Source organism: Myotis daubentonii, chromosome X, assembly GCF_963259705.1.
Source record: "Myotis daubentonii chromosome X, mMyoDau2.1, whole genome shotgun sequence".
NCBI lineage: Eukaryota > Metazoa > Chordata > Mammalia > Chiroptera > Vespertilionidae > Myotis > Myotis daubentonii.
The window spans coordinates 95,851,390-95,875,954 of record NC_081861.1 but is presented as its reverse complement, the minus strand read 5'-3'; the positions used below and the strand labels follow the sequence as shown (position 1 = coordinate 95,875,954).

General features: G+C 40.0%; 2 protein-coding genes across 2 annotated transcripts; both read right to left on the bottom strand.

The window, feature by feature from the left end:
• Positions 1 to 4,500: 4,500 nt before the first annotated feature.
• Positions 4,501 to 5,826, bottom strand: LOC132223271 (thymosin beta-4-like). The gene has a single exon (XM_059678493.1). It carries the CDS (start codon positions 5,055 to 5,057, stop codon positions 4,923 to 4,925), a length of 135 nt encoding a protein of 44 aa, XP_059534476.1. The 5' UTR covers positions 5,058 to 5,826; the 3' UTR covers positions 4,501 to 4,922.
• Positions 5,342 to 6,617, bottom strand: LOC132223270 (DNA repair protein RAD52 homolog). The gene is given in 1 exon segment (XM_059678492.1): positions 5,342 to 6,617. A coding segment is annotated over 1 exon segment (1,227 nt). The 5' UTR covers positions 6,569 to 6,617.
• Positions 6,618 to 24,565: the final 17,948 nt, after the last annotated feature.

Below are 24,565 nucleotides of genomic sequence, written 5' to 3'. Positions count from 1 at the left end.
TATGCCATTGTGGTCTGAGAAGATGCGTGGTATGATTTCAATCTTCTTGAATTTGGGGAGACTCTGCTTGTGACCCAATATGTGGTCCATTTTTGAAAATGTCCCATGTGCACTTTAGAAGAACGTATATTCCGTGGCTTTGGGGTGATATATTCTGAAGATGTCAATTAAGTCCATCTGAATTAGTGAGTCATTTAGGATTGCTCTTTCTTTGCTGATTTTTTGTCTAGATGATTTATCCAGTGTTGTCAGTGGTGTATTAAAATCCCCTACTATGATTGTATAGTTGTCGATCTCTCCCTTGATATCTTCCAGGAGGGTTTTTTTTTTTAATGTATTTGGATGCTCCTGCATTGGGTGCATATATGTTTATCAGGGTTATATCCTCTTGTTGTATCAATCCCTTTAGTATTATGAAGTGGCCTTCCTTATCTCTTGTTATGACCTTTACTTTGAGGTCTCTTTTGTCTGATATAAGTATTGCTACCCCAGCCTTTTTTCATTTACATTCGCCTGAAAGATATTTTTCCATCCCTTCACTTTCAGTCTGTGTGAGTCCCTTCTTCTGAGGTGGGTATCTTTTAGACAGCAAATATATGGGTCATTTTTTTTTAATCCATTCAGCCACTCGATGTCTTTTGATTGGAGCATTTAGTCCATTTATGGTTGAAGTTATTATTGAAAGGTACTTGTTTGTAGCCATTTTTATTTTTTGTGCCTGTGTTCTTTCTTACATTTTTATTTCTTTTTACACCTGTCCCTTTAGCATTTCTTGTATTGCTGCCTTGGTTGTGACAAACTCCCTTAGCCTTTTTTTGTGAAGCTTCTTATTTCCCCTTCACCTTTGAATGATAGCCTTGCTGGATAGAGTATTCTTGGATTCAGTCCTTTCCTTTGCATCACTTTATAAATTTCTGTCCAATCTTTTCTGGCCTGATGTGTTTCTGTTGACAAATCATTTGATAATCTAATGGGAGATCCCTTGTATGTAACTTTCCATCTCTCTGTTGCAGCCTTTAAGATTCTGTCTTTGTCCTGAACATTTTCCATGCTAATTATGATGTGTCTTGGTGTGGGTCTTTTCGCGTTCATCTTGTTTGGGACTCTCTGTGCTTGTGTGACTTTTTTCTTCCCCACCTCAGGGAAGTTTTCTGACATTATTTCTTCAAATTGGTTTTCTAACCATATTCCTCTTCCTGTTGTTCTGTTACCCCTATTATTCATATGCTGTTTCGTTTCATGTTTTCCCAAAGCTCCCTTAGGTTCTCCTCCTGTCTTTTAATTTTTTTCTTTAATTGCAGTTCAGTTTGGGTGTGCTTTGCTTCCCTGTCTTCTAATTTGCTAATTCAGTCCTCCGCTTCTCCTAGTCTACTGTTGAAACTTTCCATGTTTTTTTTAATATATTTTTATTGATTAAGATATTACATATGTGTCCTTGTCCCCACGTTACCCTCTACCCCCCCCCCCCGCTCATGCCCTCCCCCGCCCCCCCCCCCGTTGTCCGTGTCCATTGGTTAGGCCTATATGCCTGCATGTAAGTCCTTTGGTTGATCTTTCCCCCTTTCCCCCACCCTCCCCTACCCTCCCTCCAAAGCCCGACAGTCCAATCAATGCCTCTCCGTCTCTGGATCAGTCCTTGTTCATCAGTTTATGTTGTTCATTATATTCCACAAATGAGTGAGATCATGTGGTATTTATCCGCTCTCCAGTTCCATCCATGCTGTGGCAAATGGTAAGAGTTCCTTTTTCTTCTTCCTCTTCTTAAAGAATACCTTTCAGCATTTCATATAATGCTGGTTTGGTGGTGATGAACTCCTTTAGCTTTTTCTTATCCGTGAAGCTCTTTATCTGACCTTCTATTCTGAATGATAGCTTTGCTGGATAAAGTAATCTTGGTTGCAGGTTCTTGCTATTCATCACTTTGAATATTTCTTGCCACTCTCTTCTGGCCTGCATGGTTTCTGTTGAGAAATCAGCTGACAGTCGTATGGGTACTCCCTTGTAGGTAACTGACTGTCTTTCTCTTGCTGCTTGTAAGATTCTCTCTTTGTCTTTTGCTCTTGGCATTTTAATTATGATGTGTCTTGGTGTGGTCCTCTTTGGATTCCTTTTGTTTGGGGTTCTCTGCGCTTCCTGGACTTGTAAGTCTATTTCTTTCACCAGGTGGGGGAAGTTTTCTGTCATTATTTCTTCAAATAGGTTTTCAATATCTTGCCCTCTCTCTCCTTCTGGTACCCCTACAATTCTGATGTTGGTACGCTTGAAGTTGTCCCAGAGGCTCCTTACACTATCTTCATATTTTTGGAATCGCTTTTCTTTTTTATTTTCCAGTTGGGTATTTTTTGTTTCTTTGTATTTCAAATCTTTGACTTGATTCTTGGGATCCTCTTGTCTGCTGTTGGATCTCTGTAAATTATTCTTTATTTCAGTCAGTGTATGCTTAATTTCTAGTTGGTCCTTTTTCATGTCCTCCATGGTCTCACTATACTTATTGAGGGACTCATTAAATTTATTGGCGGTTTCCATAAAATTCTTGAAAAACCTTATAAACGTGGCCTTGAACTCTATATCCAGTCATTTGCTTTCCTCTGTTTCTGCCATTTGTGACCTGTTTCTTTGTCTCCGCATTTTGGCTGCTTCCCTGTGTTGATAGAGTGGCTTTGTGTGCTAGGTGTCCTGTAGGGCCCAGTGGCTCAGCCTCCCCAGTTACCTGAGGTGGACACTCTTGGTGCACCCCCTTATGGGCTTTGTGCACAGTCTTGTTGTAGCTATGCCTTGGTTGTTGTAGGCTCACTGGGAGGAATTGACCTCCAGGCCAATTGGCAGTGAGAATCAGCTGTGTCTGCAGTGGGAGAACTTCTGTGCTGGAGACACCCTTCTGGGGCAAGACTTGCTTCAGTGGGGCTTTGGTGCTCACTGAGACTGCACCCTGAGTGTGTCCCTTATGGATATGAGGAGTTGTGATCTGGATGGTCCCCCTCTGACCACTGAGTACAGTGGCTCTTGGATCTAAGGAGGTGCTAATTTAGCCTCTGCCTGAGGTTACACAGCAGGAAGAGAACTGCAGATTCCCCTTCCTTTTTTTGGAGTTTGGAAGTGCCCTGATGATGCTCAGCTGTGTAGCAATGCAAGCCGCTGTGGGGCCTTGGGCCTTCTCTTGGAAGCTCTGGGTCTATCTGGCCAGGCTGCAGTTAGGTAATTACAGGTTGCAAATGGCCGGGGAATTCATATGCAAAAGCCTCTGCTGCAGCCTGGGCGGGGCGGGGTCTCAAGGAATCAAAGGGCATAGGAAGCAGCTATGGGGGAGCCTCAGCCCCACCCTAAGGAGTCGCAAGTCCCAGTGTCCAGGCAATGGCTGCAAGCACCTCTGAGGGAAAGCTGCCCTCAAGCTGGCCCGCTGCCAGGGAGACCAGTTTTTCCCCGTATGAGTCCTGGGTCCCCAGAGACTTCCCGGAGCCATCGGATTTCAGAGCCTTCGGGAGCTTGTGTCTCCCTCCAGGTTCAAAAAGACAGCCGCGTCCTCAGGTGCCAGACCCTTTCCATGCGCGCGAGCCCCCGTACCTCTGCACTCCACCTCCGCAGCTCCTCTGGCTCTCAGTGTGCTTTTCTTTCCTTCTAGTTGTAGAATTTACACTCAGCCAGCTCTCCTGTAGTTCTGGATGAGTCCAGCTTGTGTTTTTGATGCATTTATCAATTGTTGTGGGAAGCAGCAATTTCCCGGTGTTTATCTATGCCGCCATCTTAGTTTCTTGGTACCTCATTGTTGTTTTGATTTGCATCTCTCAGATGATTAGTGACTTTGAGCATGCTTTCATGTGTCTCTTGGCTTTCTGAATGTCCTCTTTTGAAAGGTGTCTATTTAGATCCTTTGCCCATTTTTGGATTGGATTGTTTATCTTCCTTTTGTTAAGTTGTATGAGTTCCCTATAAATTTTGGAGATTAGGCCCTTATCAGATATGACATTGGCAAATATGTTTTCCCACGCAGTGGGTTTTCTTGTTGTTTTGTTGATGGTTTCTTTTTTTTTATGGAAAAACAATTTATTGTTAAGATTGGTTTATCACACATCTGAATGGGGAACTATATACAGCAACTTACATTTTCTATTTTGTTACCAAATAATGGGTTTATTTTGTGTTCTTAAAATTCCTTTTCTTTGGCTTTACATCATTGTCCCCCTAATTAAATGAGAGATTAACATGGATGAAGATCAGCCTGGACTCTGATGCACAGGAGTCAAACACCACTCCACACTTTGTTCCAAGCCCTTGTGTGGGCAACATTGGAACTTGGTGCCCTAACGTGAAAGGCAGAGACACCCAGTAATGTAGGTCGTTGTTAAAAGTTGGTGCTTGGTAGTATGGCTTATGTTACTTTTAGCCACTGGTGATGCCTAAGTTCTGTATTTATTAATATAATAGTTAAGAATAAATAATGAGCATCAAGAGCCCAAGAAAAGGTATTTAATCTACCCAAAGCCTACTCAATGTGCAACAAGCTTTTCTTTTTCTTTGTTTCTTTTTTTCAGGTTTTAAAACTTTTTATTTGCATATTTAAAAAATTGTGCATTTCAATAATTAAAATCATTTGAACAACAAAAAAAATGGCACTCTGATTAAACTGCATTTTACAGCCCACAGGACCCCTTGGACCAGCTTGGTTTTAACTCTAGATTTCACCTTCGTCCCACCCAGCTCATTCCTTCACCAAAATGCAAGTTGTCCCCCTTCCCCACCAGCCAGCCAGGCAGATGGGAGCGGCAGGTGCGGCCTTCGTCTTCAGTAGTTCTGATGTGAAAAGGGGCAGCACAGTCACTTAAACTCATCCCACCTCTTCGCATCTTACAAAGTTAAACAGCTAAAGAAGTAAAATAAGAAGGCAATGCTGTGGAACGTACAGTGCATGTTGGCGGTGCGTGTCTCTACGATTCGCCTGCTTGCTTCTCCTGTTCAATCGTTTCTTTAGAAGGGAGTGGGTTTTTCTCTTGTGTTTCTGTCTTCTTCAATTTCGACTTATCGAATTTCTCAATCTCAGCCGTATCGGGTTTGTCAGACATGGTTGCAGAGGACGCCGAGCAAGGTGCACGAACGGGAGAAGTCCGATCTCAGGGACCACCGCCGAGGCGCAACAAGCTTTTTTAAAGTACTTGTTTTCCAGCTGCTCAGCTTTATCTGCAGTAGGCTCCAGTAGTCAAATCCTCTGGAAAAGTTCAGAAGGAAGCCAAGTAAATCCTTGGAAATAAATCTCATTCCCTAGGAATATAATGAACAATTTCATGGCCAAAAAGCAGTTTTCTAAAGTCCCCTCTGTGAGAGTCTGGTGAGGTGACCTGAGCCTCTGTTAAGATGGATCCAATTTCCTTTTCTTCAACTCCTGGTTCTTCCTGTAGGAATCACAGTTTCCTATTATGTGTTGGTTAAGTTTGGGAGTTTGGAGGTGCGATTTTGCTTGTGGATTCTGGTGGCAAAGGCTTTGTGGGGTCCTGCTCCGGGTCACCATCTGGTTCTTCGGGACTGGTGTGGCAGCAGTCTGGTGTGACTCTGGTATAGACAAGGGCTTGACAGCACCATCCCCTGCATCAGGAACCATATCCCATATTTCAAAACTGTCTGCAGGGAAGTCTTTCTCGGTGATTGGATCTGCACCATCAGCTTTGGGAGTGCTGTGTTTCAAAGGCGGCACCGGTGGCTCTGCTGGATTTTTCTTTTCAATGGATGGAGCAGATAGCTGAACTCGCTGCTGTTTCTCCATTTGCTCCCGGAACTGCTGCTGCAGCTGTTTTTGCCGGAGCTTCCGCTGCAAAGTGGCATCACTCTCCACAGCAGAGGACGCCAGGCTTCTGGATCTGCTGTCCTTCTCCCCCTGCATCAATCGTTGGCTTGGTCTGCAGGGAGAGGTTGCCTCTTGTGGTTTTGTGGGTCCCAGAGCCATGTTCTGTCGGCAGCTGCTGTATCTCGCTTGTTCCACAAATGGTTGAAAATCTTGTCTCTTTGCTTTAGTTAAATCCACTTCTAGAGGCAACTGGCGTGGAAGTTTATTCAGTGACCTCAGATAGTCTTTGTCCAGAATACAATTTCCAAGTGCATTCCCAAAGCTTCTCAGTGCTCGCTTCAGCCCATCTGTCACTGCCTCCTTCCTTGCCTTCTCCAAAGACAAGGCTTTTGACTTGAGGCCCTCACTAACACCATAGCCCACATCTTCATGATATGAACCATCCTTCAACTGGACTCGCACAAACGCACAGACTCCCATGTAGAACTTCCCGTTGTTAAAGTCAACAAAATCCACATTCTGCTGTGTGATAGAGTGTGCTCAGCCATTGTAACCAAACATCTCATTGGCCAAATTAATTACCCTGTGGCCTTCAATGTAACACACCTTCTGGCCTCCCCCAGCCATGCGGCTACTTATGTATTCTGGGCCCAGCCTCTGCCTCAGAGCACTCTGGATGGCCTGGTATTCCTCTGCTGTGTACTGGTACTGTCCAAAGCATAATACAGAGTTGCCACCAGCAGAAGAGGGATGGCTGTCACCTCCTCCAAGAATTGCTTCCTCAGTCCCAGACATGTGGATTCTGGTTGACCTGAGCCTCAGCAGCGTGCAGTGCACGCAGGGAGCTCGGTCTATGTTGATGGTTTCTTTTGCTGTGCATAAGCTTTTTATTTTGATGTAGTCCCATTTGTTTATTTTCTCTTTAGTTTCCAATGCCCTAGGAGCTGTATCAGTGAAGAAATTGCTTCGGCATATGTCTGAGATTTTGTTGCCTTTGGATTCTTCTAGTATTTGTATGGTTTCCCGTCGTATATTTAAGTCCTTTATCCATTTTGAGTTTATTTTTGTGTATGGTGTAAGTTGGTGGTATAGTTTCATTTTCTTGCATGTATCTGTCCAATTTTCCCAACACCATTTATTGAAGAGACTATCTTGACTCCATTGTATGTTCTTGCCTCCTTTGTCAAATATTAATTGAGCGTATTGGTTAGGGCTGATTTCTGGGCCCTCTATTCTATTCCATTGGTCTATATGCCTGTTCTTGTGCCAGTACCAGGCAGTTTTGAGAACAGTGGCTTTGTAATACAGCTTGATATCTGGTATTGAGATCCCACCTACTTTGTTCTTTCTCAGGATCGCTGCAGCTATTCAGGGTCTTTTTTTATTCCAGATGAATTTTTGGAGAGTACGTTCTAGGTTTGTGAAATATGCCCTTGGTATTTTAATGGGAAGTGCATTGAATTTATAGCTTGCTTTGGGCAGTATGGACATTTTAATGATGTTGATTCTACCAATCCATGAACACGGTATGTTCTTCCATCTGCTTATGTCTTCCTCTATCTCTATTTTCAACGGCCTGTAGTTTTCTGAGTAGAGGTCTTTTACCTCTTTAGTTAAGTTTATTCCTAGGTAGCTTAATTTTTTTGGTGCGATGGTAAATGGGATTGCTTTTTTAGTCTCTCTTTCTGCACATTCACTATTGGTGTATAGAAATGCCATAGATTTCTTGGCGTTAATTTTGTATCCTGCTACATTGCCAAAGTCTTTTATTAAGTCTAATAGTTTATTGATGGAGTCTTTAGGGTTTTTTAAGTATAATATCATGTCGTCTGCAAATAAGGACAGTTTTACTTCTTCTTTTCCAATTTGGATGCCTTTTATTTCTTCTTCTTGTCTAATTGCAATGGCTAATTCTTCCAGTACTATGTCAAACAGGAGTGGTGAGAGTGGGCATCCCTGTCTTGTTCCTGTTCTTAGGGGAAATGGTGTTAGTTTTTGTCCGTTGAGTATGATGTTGGCTGTGGGTTTGTCATATATGGCTTTTATTATGTTGAGGTATGATCCTTCAATTCCCATCTTGCAGAGAGTTTTTATCAAAAATGGGTGTTGAATTTTGTCAAACGCTTTTTCTGCATCAATTGATATGACTATGTGGTTTTTTTCTTTCAATTTGTTTATGTGATCTATCACGTTTATTGATTTGCGGATATTGTACCATCCTTGCATCCCTGGGATAAATCCTACTTGGTCGTGGTGTATGATCTTTCTGATGTACTGCTGGATCCGATTTGCTAAGATTTTGTTGAGGATTTTGGCATCTATGTTCATGAGAGATATTGGCCTGTATTTCTCTTTCATTGTGTTGTCTTTACCTGGTTTTTGTATTAGGGTGATGCTGGCTTCATAGAATGAGCTTGGAAGTGTTCCTTCCTCTTGAAATTTGTAGTAGTCTGAGGAGGATAGGTTTTAGTTCTTCCTTGAATGTTTAGTAAAACTCCCCTGTGAAGCCGTCTGGTCCTGGGCTTTTGTTTGCTGGAAGCTTTTTGATGACTGCTTCAATTTCTTTCATAGTTATTGGCCTATTGAGATTTTTAGATTCTTCTTGATTAAGTTTTGGAATGTTGTATTTTTCTAGGAATATGTCCATTTCCTCCTGGTTGCCTAGATTGTTGGAGTAGAGTTGCCCATAGTATTTTTTAACAATCATTTGTATTTCTGTGGGATCTGTTTTTATTTCGCCTGTATCATTTCTGATTTTGTTGATTTGGGTCCTTTCTCTTTGCTTCTTGGTGAGCCTGGCTTGAGGTTTGTCAATCTTGTTTATCCTTTCAAAGAACCAGCTCTTTGTTTCATTGATTTTCTGTATTGTTTTTTGGTCTCTATGTCATTTATTTCTGCTCTAATCTTTATTATCTCCTTCCTTCTTCTCACTCTGAGCTTTTCTTGTTGCTCTCTTTCTAATTCTTTTTTTTAATTAAATCTTTATTGTTCAGATTATTACATTTGTTCCTCTTTTTTTCCCCCCCATAACTCCCCTCCTCCCAGTTCCGCCCCACCCTCCACCCTCACTCCCCACCCACTGTCCTCATCCATAGGTGCACGATTTTTGTCCAATCTCTTCCCACATCCCCCACACCCCTTCCTCCCCCCAAGAATAGTCAGTCCGTTCCCTTTCTATGTCCCTGATTGTATTATAATCAACAGTTCATTCTGTTCATCAGATTATTTATTCACTTGATTCTTAGATTCACTTGTTGATAGATGCATATTTGTTGTTCATAATTTGTATCTTTACCTTTTTCTTCCTCTTCCTCTTCTTAAAGGATACCTTTCAGCATTTCATATAATCCTGGTTTGGTGGTGATGAACTCCTTTAGCTTTTCCTTATCTGTGAAGCTCTTTATCTGACCTTCAATTCTGAATGATAGCTTTGCTGGATAAAGTAATCTTGGTTGTAGGTTCTTGCTATTCATCACTTTGAATATTTCTTGCCACTCCCTTCTGGCCTGCAAAGTTTATGTTGAGAAATCAGCTGACAGTTGTATGGGTATTCCCTTGTAGGTAACTGAGTTTCTTTCTCTTGCTGTTTTTAAGATTCTCTCTTTATCTTTTGCTCTTGGCATTTTAATTATGATGTGTCTTGGTGTGGTCCTCTTTGGATTCCTTTTGTTTGGGGTTCTCCGCGCTTCTTGGACCTGTAAGTCCATTTCTTTCACCAGGTGGGGGAAGTTTTCTGTCATTATTTCTTCAAATAGGTTTTCAATATCTTGCTCTCTCTCATCTTCTGGCACCCCTATAATTCTGATGTTGGTTCGCTTGAAGCTGTCCCAGAGGCTCCTTACACTATCCTCGCATTTTTGGATTCTTTTTTCATTTTGCTTTTCCGGTTGGATGTTTTTTGCTTCCTCGCATTTCAAATCATTGACTTGATTCTTGCGCTCCTCTGGTCTGCTGTCGGGCGTCTGTATAATATTCGTTATTTCAGTCCGTGTATGCTTAATTTCTAGTTGGTTCCCCAATATAAGATCGAGGTTCTTATTAGTTTTCATGTAGATCTCATTAAGTTTATCGGCAGCTTCTAAACAGTTCTTGAGAGACCTTAAAAGTGTGGTTCTGAACTCTATATCTTCCATTGACAATTTTGTCCTGTTTCTTTGTCTCCGCATTTTGTTATGCTTCCTTGGTGCACCCCCTAGTGGTCTTTGTTCGCAGTCTTATAGTTAAATCTTGATTGTTGTAGCTAATTCCAGGGAGGGTTTGACCTCCAGGCCAAGTGGCTATGAGAATCAGCTGTGTCAGCAGTGAGAGAACTTCTGTCCTCTAGGGAGGTGCTAATCTAGCCTTTGCCTGAGGCTATCCAGCAAATGCCTCTGTGCAGGGCTTGGGCAGGGCAGGTCGAACAGGATCAACAGGGTGGGCCGGAGAGAGCAGTTATGGTGGCTCTCAGTCCTGTCCCCAGGGGCTCTGCCTCTCTGAGTCCCAGCACCCGCTGCAAAGCTCGGAGAGAAAGCTGCACTCGCTCTGACCGAAGCCAGACAGTCCCGCTTCTCCCGTTTGAGTCTGGGTCCCTAAAGACTCGCCTGTATCTGGAGCTCAGAGTCTGCGACTCCCTCCCGATTGAAAACGCCAACCGCGCCCTCCGCCAGCAGCCCGCTCCACGCACTCCGCACCTCAGAATTTGACTTCAGCACTGCGCCTCCTCTGAGTGTCCGTATGCGTTTCTCTTTCCTCCTAGTTGTAGGACTTCCACTCAGCCAGCGTTCCTGTGGTTCTGGGTGATGTCCCTTCCGTTTTTTGGTTTCACTTTTGAAGTAGTTGTTCAAAGCAGCAAACTCCGGCATTAACCTATGCTGCCATCTTGGTTCTCCCCCTCTAATTCTTTGAGATGTAGATTTAGATGATTTACTACCATTTTTTCTTGTTTGTTGAGATAGGCCTGTAGAGCTATAAACTTCCCTCTCAGGACTGCTTTCATTGCGTCCCAAAGGTTTTGGATTGTTGTGTTTTCATTGTCATTATTTTCCAGGATGTTTTTAATTTCTTCTTTGATCTCATTGGTAACCCAATCAATATTTAATAATGTGCTATTCAGATTCCAGGTATTTGAGTATTTTGAGTTGTTTTTGTTGTAGTTTATTTCTAATATTATGGCCTTGTGGTCTGAGAAGATGCTTGGTATGATTTCAATCTTCTTGAATTTGGGGAGACTTTGTGACCCAATATGTGGTCTATTTTTGAATCTGTCCCATGAGCACTTGAGAAGAACGTATATTTTGTGGCGTTGGGGTGAAGTGTTCTGAAGATGTCATTTAAGTCCATCTGATCTAGTGAGTCATTTAGGATTGCGGTTTCTTTGCTGAGTTTTTTTCTAGCGGATTTATCCAGTGATGTCAGTGGTGTATTAAATTCCCCTACTATGATTGTATTGTTGTTGATCTCTCCCCTGATATCTTCCAGGAGTTTTCTTATGTATGTGGGTGCTCCTGCATTGGGTGCATATATGTTTATCAGGGTTATATCCTCTTGTTGTATTGATCCCTTTAGTATTATGAAGTGGCCTTTCTTATCTCTTGTTATGGCCTTCACTTTGAGGTCTATTTTGTCTGATATAAGTATTGCTACCCCAGCTTTTTTTTCATTACCATTTGCCTGAAAGATATTTTTCCATCCCTTCACTTTCAGTCTGTGTGAGTCCCTTCTTCTGAGGTGGGTCTCTTGTAGACAGCAAATATATGGGTCATTTTTTTTAATCCATCCAGCCACTCGATGTCTTTTGATTGGAGCATTTAGTCCATTTATTTTTTAAAGTTATTATTGAAAGGTACTTGTTTGTAGCCATTTCTATTTTTTTTGTGGCTGTTTTCTTTCTTGGCTTTTTAGTTATTCTTTTTACACCAGTCCCTTTAGCATTTCTTGCATTGCTGGCTTGGTGGTGATAAACTCCCTTAGCCTTTTTTTTTTGTCTGTGAAGCTTCTTATTTCCCCTTCAATTTTGAATGATAGCCTTGCTGGATAGAGTATTCTTGGATTCAGTCCTTTGCTTTGCATCACTTTGTAAATTTCTATCCATTCTTTTCTGGCCTGATGTGTTTCTGTTGAGAAATCATTTGATAATCTGATGGGGGATCCTTTGTAGGTAACTCTCTGTTTCTCTCTTGCAGCCTTTAAGATTCTATGTTTGTCTTGTACATTTGCCATCGTTATTATGAAGTGTCTTGGTGTTGGTCTTTTGGGGTTCATCTTGCCTGGGACTCTCTGTACCTGTGTAACTTTTTTCTTCCCCATATCTGGGAAGTTTTCTGACATTATTTCTTCAAATAGATTTTCTAATCCTTGCTGTTCTTCTTGTCCTTCTTGCAGCCCTATTATGCGTATGTTACTTCGTTGCATGTTGTCCCGAAGCTCCCTTAGGCTCTCCTCCTGCTTTTTAATTATTTTCTCCAGTTGCTGTTCAGATTGAGCTTGTTTCTCTGCCTTATCTTCTAATTCACTAATTCGGTCCTCTGCTTCTTCTAGTCTGCTGTTGAAACTTTCCATGGTGTTTTTGATTGTAGCTATATCACTTTTCATTTCTTCCTGATTCTTCCATAGGTTCTTGATTTTCTCATCCATCCGGTGAATGAATTGTACAACCATTATTCTGAATTCTTTTTCTGTCATGTTGCATGCTTCAACTTCATTAATGTCCTTTCTTGGTGACTCCTCATTGTCTTTCCTCTGGGTGTTGTTTCGTCTCTTCATTCTGATTATCTCCCGATGGTTCAAACGTCGAGTTGTGTGGGCCTGGGCCGTGTGCAGTGGGAGCCTCCCACCACCCTAGTGTCACTGAAGACCTCTGACACTAAGATGCATGGTTGTGGGTTGATGGGAACCAGGCTCGCTCAGAGTCAGTGTTGTCAGCGCTCAAGCTCAATGTGGCCTCATACGCGCCCTTAGAATCAGCGACCCTGCCTGCACCGTGCTGAAACAGAGACCCCTCCTGAAGCGTGTTGAAAACCAGAGCCCCCTAGCGTGCGCCAGGAGTCAGAGTTCCCCAGAATCCAGTATCAGAGTCTCTGTTGCTTCGCTTGACCTTGCCTTGAGAATCAGGGTCCCTGTGTGCTCTTGCACAGGAATTGGAGTCACTGGCTCTTAGTATGATTGCACAGGAAATCAGGATCTCAGGCGCAGGTGAAAAGAAGCACAGTCAAGTCACTGGTGCTTGGTGCTGACTCCTGCCCAGAGAATCGGGGTCCCTGGGCCTGTGATACGTGGGACAAATTCCCGGTTTTCGCGGGATTGCTCCCAGCCCAGGGCTCAGAAGCCGGCAGTGCGCCTAGGCTCAGTTCCTGGGGTTCGCGAGTCTGCTCCCCGCCCAGGGCTCAGGAGCTGGCTGTGCGCATAGGATCAGTTCCAAGGTGCTCAGGCACTTCCAGGCTAAAGTTCCTGGAGCGCTGAGGCCCCGGCAAGGGGTGGGTCTATCAGTTAGTTACTCTGGCGCTGCCCTCAAGCCTGCGGGAAGTGGGGATGGGCTCTGTTACTCAGGGATCTGCAGCAGGGATTTCTGAACTTTTGGTGTCCGCAGGTCTGTAGCTGTGGTCACAGGTTTCTGTCCCCAGTGGCTGCAGGGTCCTGGTATGCGTCTGAGATCAGACTGGGTGGTGCTGAGGCCAGGATCCTAGTCTCAAGCAGCTCTGTTTCCCAAGATGGCGTGGTTGCCGTGTCTGTGCTGGCTGCCCAGGAGTGTCCGAGCAGGGAGCAGGACTCCGCCGCCTAAGACTGCCTGGTTTAGCAGCCCCTTAGAAGACCTGCAGAATCTAACTGTCCCTAGCTCATACACACACACCACACGCGTCCACACACTCCTCTATCACTTCCTTGCGCTCTCACACTCTTTCCCTCCCTACCTTCCTGCTGGTCGACATTTTGGAACCGATCTTCTTCTATGGCCTTTAAATTTCAAGTTTCATTTAAAAAGTTCTTTGTTCCCTCAGAGTTGTAAACATGGAATTATCTGTTTACTTCTTTCTCCCGACCTGCACGGTATGTTCCATGAGGGCAGGGTCTCTGAGTCTTGCTCATCTCTGCATTCCCAGCCCAAGCATGCAGGAAGTTGGCATCCAGGAATGCTTGAATCTGTCACAGCTTTTTGATCCACTGATCTACAGATGGGCACTTGGGATGTTTCCGGATCTTAGCTATTGTAAATTGCACTGCTATGAACATAAGGGTGCATATATTCTTTCTGATTGGTGTTTCAGGTTTCTTAGAATATATTCCTAGAAGTGTAATCACTAGGTCAAATGGCAGTTCATTTTTAACATTTTGAAGAAACACCATATTGTTTTCCATAGTGGTTGCACCGGTCTGCATTCCCACCAGAAATATACTAGGGTTCCCATTTGGCTACATCCTTGCCAGCACTTGTCATTTGTTGATTCTGACAGGTGTGAGGTGTTACTTATTGTCATTTAAATTTGCAAATCTTTGATGATAGGTGACTTTGAGCATTTTTTTTCATATATTTCTTGGCCATATGTATGTCCACTTTGAAAAAGTGTCTACTTAGGTCATTTGCCAATGTCTTCAATTGGATTGTTTGTCTTATTTTGTTAATATATATGATGTCTTTATATATTTTGTAAATTAATCCCTTATCAGAAGTATTGTTGCCAAATATGTCCTCCCAGATAGTGGTTTCCTTTTCATTTTGTTGATAATTTCTTTTTCTGTGCAAAAGCTTTTTATTTTGGTGTGATCTTATGCGTTTATTTTTTCCTTAGTTTCCCTTAACCTACAAGAGGTAGCGGCAAACATATTTCTTGAAGAGATGTCTGAGATTCTGCTGCTTATCGTTTCTTCAAATGTTTTTATGGGTTCTGCTATATTTTTATGGTTTTATATTTAAGTCTGTTATCAATTTTGAGTTTAATCTTTTGTATGATGTAAGATGGTGGTCTGGTTTCATTTTTCTTGCATGTACCTGTTCAATTTTCCTAACACCATTTATTGAAGATATATTCTTTACTCCATTGTATTCTCTTGCCTCCCTTGTCAAATATTAATTGAGCATAATGGTTTGGGTTGATTTCTGAGTTCTCTGTTCTGTCCCATTGATTTATATGCTGGTTCTTGTGCCAGTACCAGGTTGTTTTGATTGCAGTGTCTTTGTAGTATAACTTTATATCTGGTATTCTTATCCATCCAACTTTGTTCTTAAGATTGCTGAGCCTATTTGGGGTATTTTTTGGTTTCATATAAATGAAACAATAACCAGGCCCATTGGTATTTTAATAGGGATTGCATTGAATCAATAGATTGCTTTGAGTCATATGTACTAGTTGTACCAGTTAATAATGCGGATTTTTTTCAATAGATGGAGTTACATATATGTTGATATATATGTGATTTGATATGTATGTTATTTTGTATTGACAGCAAGCTTCAAAACTTCATATGTCAAATTTGCTGAAGGTGTTAACATCATAGATATTTTTATGCTTAAAAATGTCAAATTTCATGCCAAGAAAAAGAGCATTTGCAGGAAGTTTTAATTCATTACTTTATTTTGAAGAAAAGTGCTGCTGAAAGTTATTGTATACTTCGGGAAGCTTATGGTGAACATGCTCCATCTCAAGATACTTGTCAATGCTGGTTTAAACACTTTAAGAGTGATGATTTCAATGTGAAAGACAAAGAAAATCCAGGTCAACCAAAAAAGTTTGAAGACCAGCAATTACAAGCATTATTGGATGAATATGTGTGTCAAACTCAAAAACAACTTGCAGAAAGATTAAACATTGCTCAGCAAACAATTTTTGATCATTAACAAGCAATGGGAAATATTTTAAAGGAAGGAAAATAAGTGCCACATCAACTGGACGAAAAACAAATGAAAAACCGAAAGTCATCAGTGAAATGTTGCTTCAATGGCACGAAAGTCTTTTTTCATCAAATTGTGACTGGCGATGAAAAGTAGATTTATTTTGCGAATCCCAAATGCACAAATCATAGGTTGATCCAGGTCAACCATCAACATTGACTGCAAGCCCAGATTGCTTCGGAAAGAAGACAGTGCTCTGTGTTTGGTGGGATCAGGAAGGTGTGGTGTATTATGAACTTCTAAAACCGGGTGAAATCATTAATACTGATCGCTACCGACAACAAATAATCAATTTGAACCACATTTTGATGGTGAAATAACCAGAATGTGCCAGAAGACACGGCAAAGTAATTTTGCTTCATGATAATGCACCATCGCACACTTCAAAACCAGTTAAAAGATCTTGCCTGGGAAGTATTAACCCACCTGCCGTATTCACCAGACCTTGCTCTTTCAGATTACCACTTGTTCCGATTGATGGCACATGCACTTTCTGAGAAGCACTTCAAAATGTACGAAGAAGTGGAAAATTGTGTCTCTGAATGGTTTGTCTCAAAACAAGAAAAGTCCTATTGGGATGGTATCCACAAATTACCTGAAAGATGGGGAAATGTGTAGCTAGCAATGGACATTACTTTGAATAAAGCACTTTTGATGTTTCTTTTGAAATTATTGTGTTTTCCTTGATTGTAAAATCTGCATTATTAACTGGTACACCTATTACATGTTGATGATGTTGATTCTATCAATCCATGAACCCAGTATATTCTCCCACATGTTTCTATCTTCCTCTATCTATTTTTTTCAACACACTGTAGTTTGCTGAGTACAGGTCTTTTACCTCGGATAAGTTTATTCCTAGGTATCTTAATCTTTTTGTTGCAATGGTAAATGCGATTTTTCTTAACTTTCTCTTTCTGAGAGCTTACTATTGGTGTATAAAAATGCCAATGATATCTGGGTGTTAATTTTGTATCCTGCTATATTGCCAAATTCATTTATTAAATCTAGTAGTTTTCTCATGGAGTCTTTAGAGTTTTCTGTGTACAATATCATATCATCTGTGAATAGTGAGAATTTTACTTCCTCCTTTACAATTTGGATACCATTTATTTGTTTTCTTACTGATCACTATTGCTAAGGCTTCCAGTACTGTGTTGAATAAGAGTGGTGAAAGTGGACATCCCTGTCTTATTCCTGTTCTTAGGGGTAATGGTTTTCATTTTTGCCCATTGAGTATAGTGTTGGCTGTTGTTTGTCATATATGACTTTCATTATGTTGAGGTATGATTCCTCTATTCCTACTTCACTGACAGTTTTTGTCAAAAAAGGCGGTTAGATTTTGTCAAATGCCTTTTCTGCGTTGATTGATATGAACATGTGATTTTTTTCTTCCAATTTGCTTATGTGATGTATCACATTTATTGATTTGTGAATATTGTACCAGTCTTGCATCCTGAGAATAAATCCTACTTGTTCATAGTGTATGATCATATATATATATATATATATATATATATATATATATATATATATATATTATTATTAGTTAAGGTCTTACAAATGTGTCCTCATCCCCCCCCATTAACCCCCAACCTCCCCCTCCCCCCCCGTCCCGCACACTCATGCTCCCATCCCCCTGTTGTCCATGTCCATTGGTTTGGCTTATATACATGTATACAAGTCCTTCGGTTGATCTCTTCCCCTTACCCCCGCCCTCCCCTACTTTCCTTCTGGGGATTGATAGCCTGATCACTGTTTCTCAGTCTTTGGGTCTGTCCCTATTCATCAGTCTATGTTGTTCTCTATAATCCACAAATGAGTGAGATCATGTGGTGTTTATCTTTCTCTGACTGGCTTATTTCACTTAGCATAATGCTCTCCAGTTCCATCCATGCTGTTGCAAAAGGCAAAAGTTCCTTTTTTTTTTTTTTTTACCGCAGCATAGTATTCCATTGTGTATATGTACCACAGTTTTCTAATCCATTCATCTGCTGATGGGCACTTAGGCTGTTTCCAAATCTTAGCTATGGTGAATTGTGCTGCTATAAACATAGGGGTGCATATATCCTTTCTGATTGGCATTTCTGGTTTCTTGGGATATATTCCTAGTAGTGGGATCACTGGGTCAAATGGGAGTTCCATTTTTAGTTTTTTGAGGTAGCTCCATACTGTTCTCCACAGTGGCTGCACCAGTCTGCATTCCCACCAGCAGTGCAGAAGAGTTCCTTTTTCTCCACATCCTCTCCAACACTTGTTGTTTGTTGATTTGTTGATGATAGCCATTCTGACAGGTGTGAGATGATAACACATTGTCGTTTTGATTTGCATTTCTCATATAATTAGTGACTTTGAGCATGTTTTCATATGTCTTTCGGCCTTCTGTATGTCCTCTTTCGAAAAGTGTCTATCTAGGTCCGTTGCCCATTTTTTTTATTGGATTGTTTGTCTTCCTTTTGTTAAGTTTCATGAGATCCCTGTAAATGTTGGAAATTAAACCCTTATTGGTGGTATCATTGGCAAATATGTTCTCCCATGTAGTGGGTCTTCTTGTTGTTTTGTTGATGGTTTCCTTTGCTGTGCAAAAGCTTTTTATTTTGATGTAGTCCCATTTGTTTATTTTCTCTTTAGTTTCCATTGCCCTAGGAGTATTATCAGAGAAGAACTTCCTTCGGCATATGTTTGAGATTTCGCTGCCTGTGGATTCCTCTAGTATTTTTATGGTTTCCCGTCTTACATTTAAGTCTTTTATCCATTTTGAGTTTATTTTTGTGTATGGTGTGAGTTGGTGGTCTAGTTTCATCTTTTTGCATGTATCTGTCCAATTTTCCCAACACCATTTATTGAAGAGACTGTCTTGACTCCATTGTATTGTATGATCTTTTTAATGTATTACTGGATCCAATTTGCTAATGCTTTTGGAGGATTTTAGCATCCATGTTCATCAGGAATATTGGCCTGTAGTTCTCTATCTTTTTAGTGTTTATCTGGTTTTGGAATTAGGGTAATGCTAGTCTTATAAAAAGAGCTTGTAAGTGTTTCTTCCTCTTGGATGTTTTGGAATACTTTGAGGAGGATTGCTGTTACTAGTGGTTCTTCTTCGAATGTTTGGTAAAAGTCTTATGTGAAGCCTTTCAGACCAGAGCTTTTGTTTGCTTGGAGTTTTTTGATTACTGCTTCAATATTATCAGTAGTTATCCTTTTAAGGTTTTCTGATTCTTCCTGACTGAGTTTTGGAAGATTGTATTTTTCTAGAAATTTATCCCTTTTACCTAGTTTGTCCAGCTTATTGGAATATAATTTTTCATAGTAAGTATTATGAGCCTTTGCATTTTATTTATTTATTTATTTATTTATTTATTTATTTATTTATTTATTTATTTAATTTTATTGGGGTGACATTGGTCAACATTAACATACAGGTTTCATGTGTGGATTTTTTAGTTAAAAAAATCTTTATATAGTATCATGTGTCTACCATCAAGTCTTCTCCTGTCACCTCATATTAGGACACCCTTTGCCCTCATCCCCCCAGCTACCACCACACTGCTGTTTGTAGTTATAAGTTTCAGTTTTATATCCCACATATGAGTGAAATCGTATGTTTCTTAGCTTTTTCTGTCTGATTTATTTCACTTATCATAATGTTCTCAAGGTCCATCCATGTTGTGGTAAATGACACTATTTCATCCTTTCTTATGGCTTAGTAGTATTCCATTGTATATATGTACCATATCTTTATCCAGTCCTCTATTGCAGGGAACTTTGGCTGTTTCCATGTCTTGGCCACCATGAATAATGCTGCAATGAATATAGTGGTACATATATTTTTGTGTATAAATGACTTCAAGTTTTTCAGGTATACACCCAAGAGGGGAATTGCTGGGTAATATGGTAGCTCTATTCTTAATTTTTTGAGGAATTTCCAGATTGCTTTCCATAGTGGTTCTACCAGTCTACATCCCCACCAGCAGTGAATGAGGGTTCCCTTTTTCTACAACCTCTCCAACATTTGTTATTGCTTGTCTTGTTGATAATGGCCACTCTAACAAGTGTAAGGTGGTATCTCATTGTAGTTTTAATTTGCATTTCCCTAATTGCCAGTGAGGTTGAACATCTTTTCATATATCTATTGGTTGTTTGTAAGTCTTATTGGGATAGGTTATTTTCAGGTCCTCTGCCCACTTTTTGATTGGATTGTTTATTTGTTTGTGTTGAGTTTTAAAAATTCTTTATATATTTTGGAAATTAAACCTTTGTCGGAGCAACTGTTTGCAAATATCATCTCCCATCGGGTTGGCTGCCTGTTTGTTTTGTTGTCCGTTTCTTTTGTTGTCCAAAAGCCCTTCAATTTGATATAGTCACATTCATTTATTTTTGCCTTTATCTCTCTTGCCTTTGGGGTCAAGTCCATAAAATGTTGTCTACCACCCAAGTCCATAAGTTTGATACCAATATTTTCTTCTATGTAACTGATAGTTTTGGGTTTTATGTTTAGGTCTTTTATCCATTTTGAATTAATTTTTGTTCATGGGGACAAACTGTTACCCAGTTTCATTCGTTTGCATGTGGCTTTCCAGTTTTCCCAGCACCACTATTGAAGAGACTATCTTTATTCCCATGTGCATTTCTGGCTCCTTTGTTGAAAATTATCTGTCCATATACATGTGGTTTTATAGCTGGGGTCTCTATTATGTTCCATTAATCTTTGTGTCTGTTTCTCTACCAATACCATGCTGTTTTGATTATCGTAGCTCTGCAGTATAATTTGAAGTCAGGTAGTGTGATACTTTCAGCTTTGTTCTTTCTTTTTTGGATTGCTTTGGCTATTCTGGGTCTTTTGTGTTTCCATACAAATCTGATGATTTCTCGTCCTATTTCTTTAAAAAATGACATTAGGATTTTGATTGGGATAGCATTAAATCTGTATATTGCTTTGGGTAATATGGAAATTTTAACTACGTTGATCTTTCCAATCCATGAACACAGATATTTTTCCATTTTGTTGTGTCTTTTTCAATCTCTTTTAATAATGCTTTGTAATTTTCAGTACATAGGTCTTCCACATTCTTTGTTAAGTTTATTCCTAGGTATTTTATTCTTTTGGTTGCTATTGCAAAAGGAATTGTTTTTTCCATTTTTTTTCTGAAGTTTTGTTGTTGGTATACAGAAAGGCAATGTATTTTTGCATATTGATTTTGTATCCTGCAACTTGACTGTATTTTTTGTTTTGTTTGTTTCTAGTAGTTTTCTGGTAGAGTCTTTAAGGTTTTCTATATACAGCATCATGTCATCCACAAAAAGTGACAGTTTGACTTTTTCATTCCCTATTTGGATGTCTTTTATTTCTTTCTCTTGCCTTATTGCTCTGGCTAGGACTTCCAGTATTATCTATCTATATATAAAAGCCTATTATGCAAAGTGTTCCCTTGGATGTTTGACCAGGAGACTGGGAGTTCGATTGTTCACTATGATGTGTGCTGACCACCAGGGGGTGGCACGGAACAAAGGAAGGCCCCAGGCAGCAGCCAGGGAAGGGAGGCCCCAGCCGGCAGCTGGTAGCAGAGGAAGGGAGGCCCCACCCAGCATCCAGAAGGCCTTAATAGGGCCTGATCGCTGACCAGACCTAGGGACCCTACCCATGCACAAATTTCATGCACTGGACCTCTAGTGTTGAATAAGAGTGGTGAGAGTGGACATCCTTGTCTTGTTCCTGATCTTAGGGGAAAAGCTTTCAGTTTTTCACCATTGAGTATGATATTGGCTGTGGGTTTATCATATATGGCCTTTATTATATTGAGGTACGTTCCTTCTATTCCTATTATAGTGACTGTTTTAATCATAAATGGATGTTCTATCTTATCAAATGCTTTTTCTGCATCTATTGACAAGATCATGCTATTTTTATCCTTTCTTTTGTTAATGTGGTGTATTACATTGATTGATTTGAGAATGTTGAACCATTCCTGTGCCCCTGAAATGAATGAATCTCACTTGATCGTGATGTGTTATGTTTTGGACGTACTGTTGTATTATTCTATTAGCTAGTATTTTGGTTAGGATTTTTGCATCTGTATTCATCAGGGATATTGATCTATAGTTTTCTTTTTTTGTGTTATCTTTGCCAGGTTTTGGTATCAGGGTTATATTGGCCTCATAGAATGTGTTAGGAAGTATTGCTTCTTCTTTAATTTTTTGGAAGAGTTTGTAAAGAATAGCTTTTAATTCTTCCTTGAACATTTGGTAGAATTCACTGGTGAAGCCATCTGGTCCTGTACTTTTGTTTTCTGGTAAGTTTATTTATTTATTTATTTATTTATTTATTTATTTATTTATTTATTTTTTATTGCTAAAAGTAGTACAAAGGGTATTACATATGTGTCCTTTTTTTCCCCGCCCTTGACAATCCCCTGGCCTCCCCTACCCCCCAGTGTCTTATGTCCATTGGTTATGCTTATATGCATGCATACAAGTCCTTCGGTTGATCTCTTACCCCCCTTCCTCCTGCCCCCCAACCCTCCCCGGCCTTCCCGCTGCAGTTTGACAATCTGTTTGAGGCAGCTCTGCCTCTGTATCTATTATTGTTCAAAAGTTTATAATGGTCTCTATTATCCATGAATGAGTGAGATCATGTGGTATTTTTCCTTCATTGAATGGCTTATTTCACTTAGCATAATGCTCTCCAGTTCCATCCATGCCGTTGCAAATGGTAAGAGTTCCTTCTTTTTTACAGCAGCATAGTATTCCATCGTGTAGATGTACCACAGTTTTCTAATCCATTCATCTACTGATGGGCACTTAGGCTGTTTCCAGATTCTAGCTATGCTGAATTGTGCTGCTATGAACATAGGGGTACATATATCCTTTCTGATTGGTGTTTTTGGTTTTTTGGGATATAGTCCTAGAAGTGGGATCACAGGGTCAAATGGGAGTTCCATTTTTAGTGTTTTGAGGAAACTCCATACTGTTTTCCACAGTGGCTGCACCAGTCTGCATTCCCACCAGCAGTGCACAAGTGTTCCTTCTTCTCCACATCCTCTCCTGCACTTGTCGTTTGTTGATTTGTTGATGATAGACAGTCTGACAGGTGTGAGATGGTACCTCATTGTTGTTTTGATTTGCATCTCTCGGATGATTAGTGACTTTGAGCATGTTTTCATATGTCTCTTGGCTTTCTGAATGTCCTCTTTTGAAAGGTTTCTATTTAGGTCCTTTGCCCATTTTTTGATTGGATTGTTTATCTTCCTTTTGTTAAGTTGTATGAGTTCCCTATAAATTTTGGAGATTAAGCCCTTGTCAGATATGACATTGGCAAATATGTTTTCCCACGCAGTGGGTTTTCTCGTTTTTTGTTGATGGTTTCTTTTGCTGTGCATAAGCTTTTTATTTTGATGTAGTCCCATTTGTTCATTTTCTCTTTAGTTTCCAATGCCCTAGGAGCTGTATCAGTGAAGAAATTGCTTCGGCATATGTCTGAGATTTTGTTGCCTTTGGATTCTTCTAGAATTTTTATGGTTTCCTGTCGTACATTTAAGTCCTTTATCCATTTTGAGTTTATTTTTGTGTATGGTGTAAGTTGGTGATCTAGTTTCATTTTCTTGCACATATCTGTCCAATTTTCCCAATACCATTTATTGAAGAGACTATCTTGACTCCATTGTATGTTGTTGCCTCCTTTGTCAAATATTAATTGAGCATATTGGTTCGGGCCGATTTCTCGGCTCTCTATTCTATTCCATTGATCTATATGCCTGTTCTTGTGCCAGTACCAGGCAGTCTTGAGAACAGTGGCTTTGTAATACATCTTGATATCTGGTATTGAGATCCCACCTACTTTGTTCTTTCTCAGGATCGCTGCAACTATTTGGGGTCTTTTTTTATTTCAGATGAATTTTTGGAGAGTTCATTCTAGATCAGTGAAGTATGCCATTGGTATTTTAATGGGAAGTGCATTGAATTTATAGATTGCTTTGGATAGTATGGACATTTTAATGATGTTGATTCTATCTGGTAAGTTTTTAATGGTTGTTTCAATTTCCTCACTGCTGATCAGTCTATTTAGATTTTCCAGTTCTTTATGATTCATTCTAGGAAGGTTATATACTTCTAGGAACTTATCCATTTCTTCTAGGTTATGGTGACATAAAGTCTTTCATATTATTCTAGTATGACCCTTTGTATATCTGTGATGTCTGTGGTGACCAATCCTCTCTCATTTCTGATTTTGTTTATATAGGTCTTTTCCTTTTTTCCTTAATAAATTTAGCTAGGAGTTTTTCAAATGTATTAATCTTTTCAAAGAACCAGCTCTTTGTTTTATTGGGTTTTTTTGGTATGGTCTTTTTGTTCTCTATTTCATTTAATTTTGCTCTAATTTTTATTATTTCCTTTCTTCCTGTCAAGTGCACATACCTCGGTTGCAGGCTTGATCCTCATAGAGCCTTTGTATTTCTGTGGGGTCAGTTGTTACTTCATCTCTTTCCTTTCTGATTTTGTTGGTTTGTGTCCTCTCTTTGTTTCTTGGTGAGTCTGGCTTATCAATATTGTTTATCTTTTCCAATAATTGGGTCTTGGTTTCATTGATCTTTTGTATTGTTTTTTAGTCTCTTTCTCATTTTTTCCCCACTCTGATCTTTATTATTTCCTTCCTTCTTCTTACTCTGCACTTTTCTTATTGTTCTCTTTCTAATTTTTTTAAGTTTTAGAGTTGAATAGCTTATTCAAAATTTTTATTCTTTCTTGAGGTAGGACTGTACTGCTATGAACTTCCTCACATGACTGCTTTCACCCTGTCGTATAGATTTTGGGTTGTGTGTTCATTTTCATTTGTTTCCAGGAAGGTTTTGATTTCTTCCTTCATCTTCATTGTGATCCATTCATTGTTTAATAACATGCTATTTAGCCACGATGTGTTTGTATGTTTCTGAGTG